The 18817-nt window shown below is 45.6% G+C and overlaps 1 protein-coding gene and 1 pseudogene across 1 annotated transcript in view; one reads left to right on the top strand and one right to left on the bottom strand.

Moving 5' to 3' along the window:
- The first annotated feature begins 5199 nt into the window (after nt 1-5199).
- On the top strand, nt 5200-8143 carry LOC122397823 (annotated as a pseudogene).
- A 49-nt stretch (nt 8144-8192) lies between these two features.
- LOC122397824 (CD151 antigen-like) overlaps nt 8193-18817 on the bottom strand; it is an 80179-nt gene continuing 69554 nt past the window's right edge. The window contains exons 5-7 of the mRNA XM_043397255.1: nt 13612-13785; nt 12168-12329; nt 8193-11524 (exon numbers count right to left, since the gene is read on the bottom strand). Coding sequence (XP_043253190.1) covers nt 11378-11524; nt 12168-12329; nt 13612-13785 — 483 coding nt within the window. The 3' untranslated portion in view covers nt 8193-11377. The remainder of the gene's footprint in view (nt 11525-12167; nt 12330-13611; nt 13786-18817) is intronic.

The following is an 18817-nucleotide window of genomic DNA, read 5'->3' as shown; positions in this document are numbered from 1 at the left end:
AAAACACGCGATACCAATCCGAACGGAATCTCCTCGAGAAAATGACGGAGACGTTTTCTTCTTCGAGGCGATCGATCTGTAAATGTCTCTTTGTGTTTTAGTTAAATGATAACTGGTGCACTTTGTCGAGGAGCCTCCACTTCTGTTCGTTTTGATAACGTATTTTTGGACATCCTGAAGGCTTCAAGATGCTTCGAGGATATTATTCGAACGTAGCCCAATTTGTTGCCGAAGAACGTTTAACTCGGTACACGAGATCATAGTGTTTTCTATAGCTTGCTCCAAATGAAAAGTTTCGCGTAGCTGCACTCGCATTAATCATTTCCTGAACTGGGGCGTTATGCGTGCTGCTCGTGGTGACAGAGAAGGAATATAGCCGTCATCTGTGCATAACGTTTCTACAAGTCCTGATCAAGCCGTGAGACATTTTCTTCCGTCGATTATTTTCGTATGCACTCGGAAGATAGCCCCAAATTCCTAGAATCGCCCTGTACATGGATTTGTTACGATGCAAGGATCGGTGCATCGTCGTCGAAGGCGTAACAAAAGACAAGACACGGACTGGATTCTTGTCCAAGTTTCAGTTATCCTGCGTACCCTATCCTCCCTATATCCAACTTTAGTCATTTGCTCGACGTTTGATACATCTCCCTTTGTTCTTAGTTACGATTATAATATTATTATCCTACGATTACCGTTAGTACCTTTTGTACTATAATTACTGTATCACGAGTTGCAAGATACGTGCAATTTTTCGACGATAAATAATAATCGATCATGTTCAAATAACGACGGCATAGTTTACTACAATGGCCCCTTCATGTTCGATAGCGTCGCCTCGACTTGTCTTTAATGGTTCCCTACGTTTCTTGAGATTGTTTCTAGCAATCGGCGTTTGGAGTTTGCAGTCCTTTGGTAATATATTTTATTTAATCAAGTAAGATCGCAATGCTCTTCAAGCTAAAATATTCTTGGTCCCACATACTGGTACCTTGCTAAATATTTACAAAGATACCTCGAGTTCCATGTGTTATTCCACCGAGCTATGAAAACGAATGAAACACGTTTTTATGGTAAGCTAGAAGAATTCTATCTGTAGTGGTAAGTACTGCCTCGTTTACCCAATGGATACAATATAACAAATACTAGCGAGTTATATAATTTTTCCTCCCTTTAAACAGAGGAATTATAAGCTGATAGAAACTTACTGATCAGGAATGATCAATTAGTTTGCTTAATAAGCATACAAGGATCAGTCGTAGCCTTGCTTATTCAGAACTTAAACCAGCCGCCATTTGCAAATCATGGTGGTCAGAGTGCAAAGCATCTGGTGGCAGAATACAGAAACTATTTCTCCATAAAATTGTACCTCCTGCTGCTATAGACGATAACTGTAGAGTTACATTTAATATTATTTCTCGATCGATGACTGGCATCACAGACGAGGTGTACCTTTGTAAGAATTTTTAAGACGTTGCAGAACTTAACCTTTACGACTCGTTCGTTCTCGTTAATTATGTCTTACGATTGTAATGTATATATAATATACGATTAAATTATAACGATTATTCTGGCACAGAAGAGCTATACGAGTAGACCTTTTACCTTATGAACTTTCGTGGCCCAATCTGACTGCCATATCGACTTGGATGGTGGTCGGTTGAAAAATTATTCACCGAATTAGTAGTGAAGGTGTAGTGTGTCAATTGACTATGGGAGGGATTGAAAAAGGCAATCCAGTATTATCAGGAAACCACAGGAAACTACCACTCCACTTATACACTCTAATGTATAACCATCTTGTATATGAGTTCTGGTGCTTCGTATAACTTCGAGGATTCGAGAAAGGAGGAGAATGTTTCATTTTTTACTTTCCGACATGCCTCTACTGGTCTCTGCGCTTGTCTCTGCTGGCCACCACTGGCATCTGTTGACCGCTACTGATCATTCCTGATACTTCTGACAACGTATAACGATTATAACTTGCTACTGCCAGCCTCTCCCTGCATATGCTAGCTTCTGCTGACCACCGCTTATATTTCTGACAACGTGTAACTATTACTACTGACTGCTGCCTGCCTCTGCTGGCCTCTGCTGACCGCTGCTGACCATTCCTGATACTTCTGAAAACGTATGACGACTACAACTTGCTACTGCTTGCCCCTGCTGGTCTCTGCTTGCTACTACTTGTCACTGCCGGTCTTCACTGGTCTCCACTGGACTCTGCTGGCCTCTGCTGACCACTGCTGACCACTGCTGACCACTCCTGTTACTTCTGACAACGTATAACAATTACAACTTGCTACTGCTTGCCCCTGCTGCTCTCTGCTTGCTACTACTTGTCACTGGTGGTCTCCACTGGACTCTGCTGGCCTCTGCTGGCCTCTGCTGGCCACTGCTGACCATCCCTGATGCTTCCGACAACGTACAACGATTACAACTTGCTATTACTTGCCCCTGCTGGTCTCTGCATGTCTCTGCATCCCTCTGCATCCCTCTGCTGGGCCTCTGCTGGCCTCTGCTGACCACTGCTGACCACTGCTGACCACTCCTGTTACTTCTGACAACGTATAACGATTACAACTTGCTACTGCTTGCCCCTGCTGGCCTCTGCTGACCACTGCTGACTACTGCTGACCACTCCTGTTACTTCTGACAACGTATAACGATTACAACTTGCTACTGCTTGCCCCTGCTGGCCTCTGCTTTCCACTGCGTGCCACTGCTGGTCTCCACTGGACTCTGCTGACCACTGCTGACCACTGCTGACCATCCCTGATGCTTCCGACAACGTACAACGATTACAACTTGCTATTGCTTGCCCCTGCTGGTCTCTGCATGTCTCTGCATCCCTCTGCATCCCTCTGCTGGGCCTCTGCTGGCCTCTGCTGACCACTGCTGACCACCCCTGATGCTTCCGACAACGTATAACGATTACTACTTTGATACCGCCTGCCCCTGCTGGTCTCTGCTTGCCTCTGCTGCCCCCTACTGACCCCTGATGGCCCCTGTTGGCCTCCGCTGACCACTGCTGACCATCCCTGATGCTTCCGACAACGTACAACGATTATAAATTGCTATTGCTTGCCCCTGCTGCTCTCTGCTTGCCTCTGCAAGCCTTTGCTGCCCCCTGCTGACCCCTGCTGACCACTGCTGACCACTGCTGACCAACGCTGACCTTTGTCGACATCTTCTGATATGATGTATATGTATTAAAGCCTTGTATAATGTAAATCTATTGCAATAAATGTTATAATTTTAAAGAATTCTATGTCTTCTCGTCATTTTTACCTTCCTTTACCTCTCCAAAGCATTCCCATAGTTATAAGATACGTGCCACAACTTCCCATATCATGTCCTCCTAATAACAAAGTCTAAATTGAACTTAAAACCGCCACGGACATACGCTCGAAAAATTTCTAAGTTCCTCGAAAAGATTTGATGGAGGGGTCCCGTTTAAATTATTTTTGGAAACAACTGGGAAGTCCTGAAACAATTGGAAAGTCCTGAAACAGCTGCAAAGTCCTGAAACAGTTTTTAATTTTGGAAATCCCGAAAAATTGGAAAGTCCTGAAACAATTGGAAAGTCCTGAAACAGCTGCAAAGTCCTGAAACGACTTTTAATTTTGGAAATCCTGAAAAATTGGAAAGTCCTGAAACAGCTGGAAAGTCCTGAAACAACTTGGAAAGTCCTGAAACGACTTGGAAAGTCCTGAAACAGCTGCAAAGTCCTGAAACGACTTTTAATTTTGGAAATCCCGAAAAATTGGAAAGTCCTGAAACAACTTGGAAAGTCCTGAAACGACTTGGAAAGTCCTGAAACAGCTGCAAAGTCCTGAAACGACTTTTAATTTTGGAAATCCCGAAAAATTGGAAAGTCCTGAAACAATTGGAAAGTCCTGAAACCGCTGGAAAGCCCTGAAACAACTTGGAACCCCTGAATTTTTAGCAAATTTCAGAGTTTCAGGACTTTCCAGCTGTTCCAGGACATCCCAGTTGTTTCAGGACTTTTTGACGAAAAAAATGAATTCTCGATTTTGCCAGCAAGTACGAGAGTGACGGTTACATGAAAGAATTTGGAAATCCAATTTTAACCGGAAAAACGGTCTCTTAAGACTAAGGCAATGATTTGGAGAGGAAAAGAAAGGTAAAAATGATGAGAATACATAGAATTCTGTTAAATTATATCATTTATTGCCATAGATTTACATTATACAAGGCTTGAATACTTATACATCATATCAGAAGTTGATAACAAAGGTCAGCGTTGGTCAGCAGTGGTCAGCAGGGGTCAGCAGGGGTCAGCAAGGGACAGCAGGGGCCAGCAGGGGACAGGAGAGGCAAGCAGAGACCAGCAGGGGCATGCAATAGCAAGTTGTAATCGTTATACGTTGTCGGAAGTATCAGGAGTGGTCAGCAGCGGTCAGCAGAGTCCCGTGGAGACCAGCAGTTGCAAGCAGTAGCAAGTTGTAATCGTTATACGTTGTCAGAAGTAACAGGAGTGGTCAGCAGCGGTCAGCAGAGGCCAGTGGAGGCAGGCAGAAGTCAGTAGTAATCGTTACACGTTGTCAGAAATATAAGCGATGGTCAGCAGAAGTCAGCATAGGCAGGGAGAGGCTGGCAGTAGCAAGTTGTAATAGTTATACGTTGCCAGAAGTATCAGGAGTGGTCAGCAGCGGTCAGCAGAGGCCAGTGGAGGCAGGCAGAAGTCAATAGTAATTGTCATACGTTGTCATGAGAAGCCAGCAGAAGCCAGCAGAGGCTGGGAGAGTCTGGCAGTAGCCAGTAGTAATGGTTATACGTCGCCAGCTATATTATAAGTGATATCTGAATTGATATACATATGTACCCTCATACATAGGAATAATAAGAAAAATTTCTTTTATTTTTTTCAATAATTGAAATATGACACCTTGCAATACCCAGCATTATTTTACCTAGGAATGTAACGTCATCGATTCACGATCCCATACTCGAAGAATCGTCCCAACGTGTACCCTAAGCGATCGATTCTTTCGAAGCATATGCCTTTGGGACAACAAAGCGTTACTATGGCTACTTCCTGCTACGTACGATGCCAGCGCCACGAGTTTTCCAGTCCCTTCTGGCGTTTTCACGGAAGCGAACGTTAAATATGAGTTGGTTCAATCGCGATATCGGTAGGATCGAACGTTTCCACGCGATCGGAGAAACGATCGAATGAGTCGACCGGGCGAAAGGGGTTCTCGAAGATGGAGCACCGTGGACGCTTCTCGGAGAAACGACTCCAACAGCACGGAGGACTCCTCTTCGGCCACCGAGAGCAACGAGTACTCGTCGTACGCGAAAAACATCAGCCCGCCATCGAGGAGCAGGTGGACGAACTCCGAGGAGATCAACAGGTCTCGTAACCGAGAAGATCGAGAGAGCCAGGCCACCGACGAGGAGTCCTCCGACGAGAAAGACGCGGAAAGATCGCGAGGACGCAAAGATGGTAGTCGAAAGAAGCGTCAGGACCACGAAAGGATCACTTCGAGATCGAAAGGAAGACACGATCGACGCGGGAAACGCAGATCCAGGCACTCCGAGGAGTCCGAGGTCGAGAAACGAAAGGGAATTGGCAACGAAGGCGACACGGATCACTCTAAAAGGAAAAGTTTGGAATTCAAAGGTAGGAGACCCTGGGAACAAGCTGGGGAACTCAAAGAACTTAAACTAATTTAAATGTAAATTGTAGAAAATGCAAACAAGGCTAGGTGTCAAAATTTGAACGCATCGTAATTGTTTCGTGACTCTGAAAGCTCTCTCGATGCAACGGGAAACGAATCAAGCGTGTAAAGGGGTTCGGTGTACTTCTGAATAGGAAATTTAATAACTTTGTTCGATAGGGGATGACGAATTGCCGATCACGGAGATTCTGAAGAGGAGCCAAGAGAATGCTCGCACCAAGTACGAGCACCAACCGCCCCTTCCGGAGTTGACTACGGACAAAATTTACGTGCAATACAGGGATGGTTTCAGCGCGATGAAGATTAGCCGATCGAGGGGCACACGAAGGGGAACGAAACCGGAAAAGGAAGGTCGTCACGACGTCGAGAATCGAGATTCCCCGCCCATAAGGGTGGCCATCGCGGTCCAACAATTTTCGAAGGGCATCGGTCTCGTGTTTCAAGGCCTTTTGGGTGGCATGGCTCTCATGCACTTTATAATGGTATGTTTCTGTCCTATAAAAGAACCCTTCCATTTAATTTTCATCGGATAGAAGATAAAAACCTTCAAAATTTTCTTTCAAGTCGATACCATGGTTGATTCCAAAGAAAACCATTGTTTACGATAAAATGCTGGCTGGTTATTACGCGAACGTACAGAATGCAAATTTACATTCATTTTCAATTAAATAGACAAATTTATAATTCGGTTTTACCGTGTACCAGTTCTTTGGGTGCATAGAGTCAAAGTAAATTGCAAAATAAACATAGAAGATAGCATAAATTATCATAAGTGTTATAGTCATTGGATAGAGGATGAAATGCCCTTTAAAATGAGCTTTTGTACGAGTCGATAGCGTGATTAGTTACGGAGATATGAGGATTTTAGTTTCAAGTCGATGCGGTGGCTAGTTTCGGGGATTCGAGGGTCCGAGCGTTTGTTTACGTTTCATTGACGCGAGATGAATGACCGCGAGCGCGTAAATAGTAGCGCGTAGTAAATTCTTGGAAATACTACGCGAAACTGGGTCACGACAGTCACGTTCGTAGGGTAGGTCAGCACGACGCACGTGCGAGCGAGAGGTCCGACGCGCTGGACGAAGACAGAGACAGTCGAATTAAAAAAATTACCTTTTACATAAATTACGATATCTCCGAAACGGAAAGTCCGATCGTCAAAAACCAAAAAGCATTTTAAAGGGGAGGTCTTGCCGCCGCTAACAGTGCCTCAATAATTAATAAAACACCATTAGTTTCGAAACTGCACGCGTCCAAAGTTTTACTATTTTTAATACGCGTTAATACACGTTTCTAAGGCGGCGAGAGCGTGGATAGCGGAATTTAAAAAATACCTCCTTACATAAATTACGATATCTCGGAAACGGGAAGTCGGATCGTCAAAAACCAAAAAGCATTTTAAAGGGGAGGCCTTGCCACCGCTAACAGTGGCTTAATAATGGATAAAACATTACTAGTTTCGTAACTGCACACGTCCAAAGTTTTAGAAGAGTTTTACTGGAAACTGAAGATTCTCTCCTTTCATCTTTGTTATATATTTCATCATTTGACTGGTTCTTAATGTTTCACTGTGTTTCAGCTGCACATACTTTTCGACGATTCTATGGAGTTCGTGATAGATCACTCTACGATTTGCGAGATCTACGCGAACATGTTTTCTTTCCTCGTAGCCATGTGCATGGTGTCAACCCTCGACAAGTACGTTTGTACTTGGTAACGATACTCGATGTGTTCTAATCAACGCCAAAGATACAACACGCTAGTTTGTTTCAGTTTCGTGGTCTGAATACCGAAGTTTTACATTTCGCTTACCTTTGACAGATTCGATTTGGCTCGATTCGACGTCTATCACCTGCGGGAGATCTACTGCGAATACAACAGAGCGGTGCTCGCTGTTCCGTTGTACCTGATCGTTTTCTGCCTTCATCAGATCTCCTCGAGGGCCGACAATCGACTCGCGTCGGTGCATTATTACGGCGTCAACGACAGCCTGTGGGAAAATGTGAGCGCAAACGAACAGTCTCGCTTCGGAACAAAACCTTTCTCGTCGACGCAAACAGTATCTTTTCCACGATGCATAAAATCCATTCGTACATTTCGTGAATTTGAAATAAAACAGAGAGTTAACAAACTCCTTTCTCGTTTAGAAATTCCTTTGACTTTGACATTACTACCAACGACGTTATCGTAAAGAGAATGGATATATTAACACGCTGCGTACGTTTTAATTCAGGCGACTAGCTTGCAGAGTATCGTGAACGATTTGGCCAGCTGGCAGAGGATATCCATGTCGAAGGACATACTCGCAGTGTTCGCCTGGCTGTTCGTGTCCCTGGGAACCAAAGACGACGCGTTTCTGGTCCACCTGCGGTCCATGGAGAAGTACGCCAACGACGCGGAACCGTCCCAACGATAAACGACGCGACACGTCCAACGAGAACGTTATTTATCTTACTTCGAACGAGGAACTGGTTCGCTTACGGTTTTACTTTTTATTCGTAACAGAATAGGGTCTGATATGTACAATATTTATAAAGTTCTCCTAAACTCTAACAGATAATACACGTACATGTAATACCAATGAAGACAATAACATTAAGAATAAAATATAACATACGGCGGCGATCGTACAATAGTAAAATATGGTCTTAGACTTCGTCTCGAGCGCGGCGCCAAAATCGCGTCCACGATCGCTACGGGGAATCGCTGGTACAAACCATGAACGCTCTCCGCGCGAAGGATCTTAGAAATTATTAAAATTCTCGTGCTAAGAAGAGCCCGAAGGCTATTTCGATGCGCTTTGGAGCCGTGATTTCGTGTTCCATGGACGTCACATTGGATAGAAAAGCGTACGCGTGAAAAGTGCTTGAGAGAGAATGGATATCGTAAAAGGGAACAGGGTGCTTTCGCGTAAAGACGGGTCGAAACGATTCCCAGACGCGAACGTGGACGCAACGGGGCCCCCCCGGTAGCATTCGTTGCACGACGAACGTGGCGCACGTTTTATAAATAATTGTGCGAAGGCTCTCGTATTAACCTGCGAAGCAACAGATAAATATATATATTTATATATGTATAAATACTGTACGTACATTTTAAAACGCTCGCGCGTTTACTTGTACCCTCCTCGAATATACATCGACGATAATTTAAAATATCTCTGGACTTTAAATAACGTAGTATTATTTTTCGTCAAGGCACTTTTTACAGTTCGTCTCTGTGGCCGGCGCGACCGATTTGAATCGATCACTCGATCGCTGGACCGCCGATACGCGTTCCGGATGTAAACGATCCGCAAGATTAACTCCGATCTCGTAGAATAAATTAAGGGGGAGGGGTGGCAGGAGGAGAAACAGAAAGCATCGTGAAAGCAGCGAATCCGTGAACGCGTACGACGTTCGCGAGCGAAGAACGATCGTCCGTTCGTAGTTGCTCGACCGATCAGATCTCTCATTTTTCTCTCTCTATCTCTCGTGTGTATTTTTTTTTCTCCCGTGAAAAAAAAAAACAGGACGATTTAGTGGTCCGTTTTATCGACAAATGGGGACCGCTCGTCCCCGAGGAACGTCGGTGCGATTCGATCGCGACCTGCTCGGACGCGAGTCCCGATTTTATTGGCTGAGGACTCTTCTCCTCGAGACGTTTAACCGTATCTAGGTTGAAAGAGCCCCCGGAGGTGGAATTTCCTATCAACGTCGAAAGCTTCCAACGTTGATGCGACGGGGACGCGTGTACTCGTTCCCCCGGATAAACGTTTTTCAATGAACTCGATCGCTTAAGACGTGCACGGTCTGACAATCGTCCCGGTCGAGAATGGGGGAACTTGTTGTCCGGATACAAATTTCGAATCGCGGGTAAAAGATTTGAATTGAATACCTCCGCGATAGAACGAATAAAAATTCGAACGAAAGTCTATGGTCCCGGACTAGGAGAGCTCTGGTCGGACGTCCATCGTTGTATATTTGCCAGAGTTTATAAAAGATTTATAAACAATGTGTGCAGTATAAATTTGTAAATCACTTGTAAATTCGTTTAAAATTGACGGTTGCTTGTTTATAAAAAATTTATAAACACTTGCCGAAGCAAGAGTCGATATTCGAGTACTCGAGTTGCTCGAATTTTATTCCGCGGCGTTAGGGTATTTGTCAAATATTCGAATAGTAAATCATTCGAGTAGTTCCAGCCCTACTCCGGAGACAAACTCGCCGCGATCGGTCTTGTCGATACGTGCAGAGAATGAAACGTCTCCTGAATAGTAATTCTTGTTCAAGTGCCAATAAAATGCAGAATAAAATCTGCTTGGTTGCTACTCAATCAGGAGAACTGTCGAATGTTTCCTCGTCGATCAATAGATGGTCCATCGATACGGTAAAAATCTCGTTTCAACGAACCGTGATATAATTTCTCGCGTTAAAAGTTAGAAGTTCAGTTAGCAGTATCTCTGATAAATTAACAATTTTCCTTCGAGTCAAATAACAGAGCAGTCTCGAGCATTTCTGACAAAATAACTTTGGGATGCTCCAGATCGAAATCCACCCGTTAAATCAAGGTTTTACCATACACTTGGACTATTTCCCTTTTCCTTTACGTTAACCCGCTGAAATATCGCGATACTTTTCCCCACCTACATCAAATAGAAAAGAACTTCTAACAAGGGAATATTCCGGTGACACCAAAGACAACAAATTACCATCCCCTTTGATAACACTCGAATCGTGACGCAACTAGCAAACAAGGCGCGTTACAATCGCGCTGGAGTCGCGAACGCTGACGGGAAATCCCACCGTAATGGTTCAACCTTGCTCCTCGTAGCTAAGACTTTCGAAACATTTGTGCGGATTCGGTGACGGCAGTGTACAGAGGAGAGCGTAACTCGTCGCTAACGAGCGAACAACCTCTTCCCGTGTATAATAATTTCAACATAGGGTCCCGGATAGACAACACGCCGCGAGCCTTTGATGCTTCGAACGGGACATCGTCGGTTCAAACGGTCGTCGAAACCTTTTCCCGTCGAGGGAGGACAACGGGATATCCCCCACGAGTCGAAATTCGTGCAAAAGAGTCACTGGACTCGAAAGAGCCTTCCTCTTCGGCCGGAATTAGCCTCTTGCGTGTTCGTCGTCGACCAAGGACGATACCTTGGCCTCTCTGTTCTCGCGTAGACGGATCAGCCAACCGAGGGAAACGCCGGGACAGGGTTCGTTGCTCGTTTCCCATCGATTCCCGGGACACCGGGTGATCTACGGGGCTAGTCCGTCTCCCTTTTTCCTTTTTCTGTCCCGTGCTTTTCGCGAATACGGGGGAGTCAGCGAAGGAGGAGGAGGTGGATAGAGCTCTTTGATGATTTCCGTCGTTGCGGTGGCTGGAACGCACGCACGATCTCCTTTTCCGCCCGCTTTTCCCCCTCCGAATCGCTTTGTGCGCCGTTTCAGAGAGGAACGCGAGGGGGGAGAGGGAACGAATCTTGCAGTCTGGCTCTTTGTGGAGCGGAGGAAGAGTCAGGAAGGTAGGACATCCTGAATGGCGAACAACGACGGAAAACGGTTCCCCTTTGGACGCGGTCGTTCCTCCTCGTCCTTACGCCCCGACGATCAAACGGCTCCTGCGTCGTTCTGCATGTACCTGCACCACGAGCGGCCGTTGTTGTTGCTCTCGCGGACTTGAAGCAATCCTCAGTCGTCGAAATCGTGCCGGAGCTTTATGTAGAGGCACGAGCCGAGAACGATCCCGAACAGCTCCAGCACGGACAGACCCAGACCCACCGCGCCCAGGATTATCAAATGGTCCTTCGTCGTCTCCAGGAACTTGTAGATGCAACCCTTAACAGACAACAATATGCGTTCATCCTTGGCTGGCACTCTCGTGAGAAGCTGGTTAGCCAAAGGAACGTCATTCCGATTGATTCTCCACGCTAGCCAACTTCTCTTGATTTATGAAACGATCATTGAGTTTGGGCCTGTGACGGTCAAGAGCTATGGTATCAGAACAGCAATGAATCTTACTGAATTGAAAATTCGTACTGAAAAAATTATACCGAGATCTCCGTGCTGGGACTGTAACGCTGGTGACTGTCACAGAATCGAATGGGATCAATCGGTGCACGCGAGTCGAGAGATTAATAGAATCCGTATCTCGAGTGCGCCATTAGTAGGTTCTCGTGTCTGCGTGTAGTATTTTTACGCGCCGGGATCAAGAGGATTTCGATAACGAGGTTCTTTCTCTCGAGCCTGATTCTTCGAATTTATGGCCCCATCGAGCCCGCGTAAGCGCGTCGTTCTTCGCGGCGCTCAAAGAATTAAATTGGAGCAAATAAACGTGCGTTTCGGAGTCCCCCGGTAGGAGAAAATCCAATAAACGGTCCTCGAGAAGAATGAAATCGAATGAATCGAACGACGTATCGATCGTGCCAGAGACAAAGAAGCCCCGATAAAAAGCTAGACTACTCCCGGAGTCGTTAAATACCGTGTAATGGATGTTCGATGGATGGTCCCTCCTTCCGCAAAGAAGCGTCGGGGTTTTGCAGCAGCTATTGGGAACAAGGCTCCCCTCGATAAGGACATCCTCGTCCTTGTGCCACTCGCTCACCAGCCAGTCCTCGAATCTCAGGGCTCCGCAGCATTTGAACTGAAAATTTAACAACGATCCACCATCGATCAAACAACGTAAACGAGCGTTAAAACCGTTTCTGACTATTAGAAGATTGTTACACCGGCGATCTGTGAATTGTTCCGCCATCGAGAATGGAAAATAACATTCGAAGGCGTAACGAGAGGAAACGTGTCGGTGAAAGAAACCGCTATAACGTTAATCGATTTACAGAGAGACGTGTCGGGACCATTTTGCGACGCGATAACGATGATTTCTCGAGGTAAAGTACTCGTAGCAGTGACATCGTTGCTAGCAGGCATAAAGAAAAATGGTTAGGCGATATCGCGGCCCGCAGCTATTTCGCGCGAAGCGGAATTTAACGACGTTCCCCCCATCTACTCGCCGTCGAAAGATACCAAGAAAAATAAAAAATCCCGGGGGAAAAAATGCTCCTATTAACCCTTTCGATACGGCGAACTTGATCTCAAATACGCTACTATAACACTGGATGGTCAAGACTCTTGTATAAGTCATATTGGATTAATGTATAGGGCGATTCTTTCACTGATAAACTCGAACGTTCGCTACATCAAAGGCAAAATGTAACATTTGATAGCTTCAAACATTACACAGATCGCTAGTTTTCTTATGCAAGTCAGATTGGACTAATGTATAGGGCGATTCTTTCACTGATAGACTCGAACGTTCACTTCATCAAAGACAGAATATAACATTTGATAGTTTCGACCATCATATAGGTCACTTTCTCATGCAAGTCAGATTGGACTAATGTATAGGGCGATTCTTCCACTAATAGACTCGAACGTTCACTCCATCAAAGACAGAATATAACATTTGATAGTTTCGACCATCATATAGGTCACTTTCTCATGCAAATCATATTGGACTAATGTACAGGGCGATTCTCCAACCAGTAGACTCGAACTATTTGAGTTTATTTTTTCCCCTGTCTTGCAAATAGAGTCTCCGTTGCAATAATGATCATCGTCGACAAATCGATGAAGCGACCAGCGATGTCCAGAGCGATCCTTTCGAGTCTACGTGCCGGAGAATCGCTCTGTACAAAAGGTCCAGGGATGAACACGGTTAGTGTCGAAGGGGAGAGAAACATTCTGTAAGATCGACCGAGTTTGCGGGAGTTGGACTTGGAAGGAGTGCATCAGGAAGTCCTGGCAGAGTTGTAAACAACGAAACAGAAGCGGAACTCGGTCCCTCTTTATGGCTAACTGCGCTCTTGGATTATTCCCGCGCGGGCAATCCTTCTTCTTGGTCGGTCCTGTTGCTCGGTCGTACTCACCTCTATCTGCATCTGGTCGATCGCGGCAGTTTCCCTGCTCCTCACGGAGTAGTTCTCGAGGAAGGTACGATTGAGGCTCATCTTCAATTCAGGCCCGACTTGTTCCTCGTAGAGTCGCGCCAGAGCGCCGACTCCAGCTTCCAGGATGAACACCAGCATCACGACGAACACGTACTGCGGGGAGAAAATGAATACAGAATCGGAGGAAATCGAGGAAATCGAGGAAAACGAGTCTCGACGAGACGTCCAAGACGCACCGGTTCGTCTTTCGAGGAAAGTTACGACGTCGCTAAAGACTGTGTATAGTTTTCAGCCAATGTATGCAGCGCGGAGAGCGCGATTGCATTAAACTTGCTTGGCAAACATCGCAGGGACCATTTTCTACCGGATTCCCAATCACATTATGCAATGGAGGGTTAACTGCCTCGAATCGATCATCTACCAGCGACTATAAGTTAGAGAGAATCATCCGCTGGCACTCGTTAACCCTGTCGACTCGAAAAGCCATTATTGAACTTGTTTCCCGTACTTTCACCTTGCAAGATTAATCGTACCATTCTCCGGAGATAATCAAGCCATTGGAATCGTACGAGATGGAGGAAGTATGAATATTTATATTCGTGTATTTTAACCACGGAGTTGGAGACAAATTAAACGCGGGGGGAAGAAACAATGGTTGTTTTGTAAATTAATATTATTTTGACAGGTCAAGAGAATTTAATCCTTTATGGTCAGCATTCGATCTCTATTACCGATACTTTCAATTCGGAGCGAAATCAAAGTATAAACGAGGGGACGAAAACACGGGGGGGCGAGGGGGGCATTTTATCGAGAGCCACGATATTGGATTTAAATTGAACATTAAGGAAAATTATCATTTTAGAATCGAATCTCTCTGAAAAAAACTCTTTAACGGAACAGCCAGATTCCATATTCGTAGTTTGGGGCTCTAAAACTATGCTGTTAAAGGGTTAGGTCTGGTTTATATCTGACGATCTCGATGGAGAACACGATGGCTAACGACTCCCTCGCCCCAAAATCGGAAGATCGCGGCTAACGCTCGATCGAGGATAAATCGTCGTGCAACGGGAGCCTGTTACTTTTCTCCGATTCGCGGAATCGGCTCGCGGATCGTTGTTCTCGGACGTTCGATCGCCGATCGCATTCTCGATTATTCCCCGTTCCACGAACCTCGCGAATAACTGTTTTCTGGAAACGCAAATAAAATTGCGAAACGGTAATTTATAAAAATTAGGAGCGAGACGATCGATAGCGAGAGTACATTGACTATATTGGATTCGAGTTCAGTGAAAATGTAAATGAAATTGTCAAGTGAAACGTATTATGCTTCGCGCCGTTCGCTCTGTCGGCGAATTGAAAGCAACGTTTGGGCGTTCGATGGACAAGGAAAAAAACGTCTCGTCCAGAATCCGGGGACAAAGTGCAACGGAATATGTAATCGGGGACTGCTTGGAGGACCGGTCTGCAGCGCGTTAAAGCCGCAAAACGCCGTGCAAGGCGTTTTAGAATTTTCATGAATATAAATCCGGAACGCGTCGGCAACCTTCCCCGCATGAATATTCAAACCCCCGAAGCTGCCCGCGACCGATCGTTTGAACGAAAACTTCACGGCGAAAAAGGGGGGCCCGATTCCGTGAGAGGAACGTCGTTAGCTCCTCAAAGTTCGTAATTCGCGGCGTATTTCGGGGGAACGTTTCAAAGGTTTCGAACAAAATAGCCAGGTGATAAATGTATATTTAAACACGCCGTGCCTGGTCCACGTTATTCGTTGAATCGTAATTAAATTCGAGGGGGAAATATGCTCGGAACGTGATCGATATTTTATTCGTCGCGTTTGGTAATAATTCGCGGGCCCCGCGGAAAAACAATCGTACGAAAAGAACTCGATACGCGGGGAAATTACGGTGTCGCGCACACACGCGCCCGCCAATTTAAGCCGATGTGTAACGTTACACTGGCCGCAGAGTCCGGCCAGGGACGGGAATTGACAGTTCAGAATTGGTCGAAACCGCTGACAGCGAATGGACGGTCGATCATGAACACTGACTGCGGTCGCCGCAATCACAGCCGATATCCGTGGACAATGCAAATAAATCGATTACCGCGAGCCTCCCGCGATCACAGTCGAAATTGACGTTCCGTACGTACGCCGAAGACCGAATAACGATCAACTGGAACAGCTTTTTCCCCGCGGTGTTTGTTTATTTAACCGTTTAACCGATCGTGGATTGAAAGAAATCATCGATCACAGCGGACGTAAGCAACGATCGGTGGCTGCGATGTGTTTAACAGCGAGGAGGAAACAATCGACGTTGTTTGAATAGAAAATTTACGGTTTGAAGGGATTCATCCGGGGGCCTATGTTTAGTTTAGCGAGTTACGAGCGTGGAAAGTTTCGGAACTTTCAAAAACACCCTCTGCACGCGGGGAGTGAGAAGCGGTGAATGCACAAGTATGGAAAGCGCGCGTAAAGTTTACAAGTTCGCGACAAAGTTTACTTATGGCGCGGTTAAAAATGTAAATACACCGCGGCGGGGAACTTTCCATAGAGGGGAAATGATTCAAAGGTCTCCGCTGATTGGAAAATCTTCTGTGAAAAGTATGGCCTCTGTATAGAGCCATTGATGGATATTTTGCTGTAAAATACCTAGAACGGAACGCTGCTTTTTGGAATAAAGAATAACATATCTCTTCGCGAAGTGTATGTTTCCTTGAGATATATAAGTTTGTAAAGTTGAAGGACGCTATTGCAGATAGTGCACGAATAAAAAATTCAGGAAGAAGTGCTTCTCCTGGCGTTCCAGAGTGGAAGATACTCTTTGGTAATCAGACAAGATAGAAGATGTGATTATAACGTCGTTACTTGGCGTCCCCTCGTTCGCTGCGAGGAAAAACCGGAGGAAACAGACTGTCCGTCGTCTGGGAAAAACGAGGTTGGCTCGAGAAAAATCGAGGATCGATTGTTGACCGATTTCTTGCTGACCACTCGTCAAAATTCCGAAGACGTTCTTACTTCGCCAAGTGTAACTCTCCGCGGACATTCGGAATTTTTCATCGTATGTTTTCCACCACGAAGTTACGAAAAGAACGAACATAATGCCAGTACCGAAGCACCGTTTAACCGGAACGAGGGAAACGCGGGTATTAATTTCCGACGATATACGTATTTTTATTATCATTTCCACGAGTTTCTTTCGATCGTTCGAGTCGGCGAAGCAGGACGATTCTCGGCCGAGCTTCCGGCTCGCTTTTACTTTCTCCGCGTATGGTCGCAGGGGCCGTCGCTTTCCTTAAAAATCCACGGCGTGTTCATTATCCGGATTTACCTACCCGCCACCGCGAGCAAAAATTTTAATTGACCGCCGTATATGGTCGCGGCTAATGAGACGATTCGTTCGTGCTATCGTGCGCAGGTGGTGAAAGGGAGCAAAAGACCTATGAGAAAGGACAGGCAAAAGGTTGCCCGAAAGAAGCAACCTACCTTTTACGTCCAAGATCGCCGATAGTTTCGCGATTGCAACCGGCCGATCGATGGCGGGACCGTCGATTAAATTTTCCAACGTTTCGAACTTCTACCAAGTTTCCCAACTTTCGTCGCCTAATTGGATATTTACTGGGTCAGTTGCTGGACAGTTTCTTAAAATTACAGATAGTTTCGACGAGCGGAACAAAACGAAAAAATTGAATTCTACTATTGAATAGAATTTCGTTTTCGATCCAAGGATGAACAATGATTGACAAATCACGATATAATAAGAGAAAGCGGTCACGATTCTCGGATGATTGGCAACTGCGGCCAAAGGTTAAACTCGATCGGTACGATCCACGGGAAACACCGAAGCGGAGAGGCCGGAAATCAAGATCCTCCGGGTCGAGCGGTATCAACAATCCGATTTCGCGCGACGGAAGTAATTCTTCTTGCTCGCGATCTTGCAATATCGAGGACCGGCGCAAGACAAAATGAAAAATACCCGGATGATCGCGCAACGAGGACCGGATTCGAGGGAACCGCGAGCCATATTACGTGAAAATTCATTACGTCCAACGGGACGCGAAATTAGAACCGCTGCAAACGATACAAACGGGAGGGGATTTTAAAATGCTCGCAGCGGGTTATTCCACGGTTAATCTTTGTTATACGAATGTTCATTACCGAGCTTTTCAGTCGCTCCTTAAAATTGTCAAGTTCAACTCCGGCTTCTGTGTTCCCGAAACAAGTTTCTCGCTGGCCGACAACGAACTGACACGGCTATTTTGAAAACCTTCGTGGAACGAATTACCGCGATGGCGTAAAAGCAGAGCATCGCAAAGTGCATTGAAATCGAGGGAGATTACTTTGGAAAAGTGGAAGCAACTTGAAACCCCATAATGGGACGTTCTCGTGTTTGCCCCGAGAACTTTTCAAATTGCTTCGAGAATTAATATTATTTCTTGTAAATTATTTAACCCGGGGCGAGCGTGCCAGCGGAAATTATATCGTCGAAAGATTGGGGGAACTTTCTTGTTCTATCTTGATCTATCTGTAAACAAGAGTCTTTTTACGCGTCTAATTCACAGCGCTGTGTCTCCCTACTTTTATTCTGTTTAATCAATATTCAAATTGGAAAAAAAGTTGGCGATACAGTTCGCCGGCGTGGCAAGCGCAACGTACCTCGTTAAAGTTGCCGGGGTACGAGTGGACGTAAAAGGAGATCCTCCTTCGAGGATCATCGGCGATATCTCCTTGTTAAAACGTGTCCACGTCGAGGAGTAACGAGCCGGCTCGATAGCGAATCTCGGCATCATTCGTCGCTCCATTTACCTTCTAGACGCGTGGAACGATATCCTGATCACGGTTACGGCGCATAAACTAACCACCGTTTATGGCCCAAAAATGTACGCGCAAAGGATCAACCGCACGAACGTCGCGGTTCGGGGATAAGTGGAAGAACCGCGCCATACTCGGACTCCGAATTCTCGAGTTCGTGCGCGTAACTTTCTCGTTATCGAAGATAAAATTAATTTTTTTTTTAAAGGAACATTTATTCAGAACTTTCAAAACAATCGCGTGATTTTATCGTGTAACTTTCGATGGCGGTTTTCCACGCGATCGCATCTCGTCCATTAATTTCTACGATGCACGCTAAATCGAACAAATAAAATTGCGCGCGTGCATATTTATAGTCGGCCGTAAAACCGAGCGTAC

This window comes from Colletes gigas, unplaced genomic scaffold (genome assembly GCF_013123115.1).
Source record: "Colletes gigas isolate AHSC1104 unplaced genomic scaffold, ASM1312311v1 Colletes_gigas_Sc00010, whole genome shotgun sequence".
NCBI classification, from domain to species: Eukaryota; Metazoa; Arthropoda; class Insecta; order Hymenoptera; family Colletidae; genus Colletes; species Colletes gigas.
Note: the sequence above shows the minus strand (reverse complement) of the source record. Positions and strands in the feature narration are given on the sequence as shown.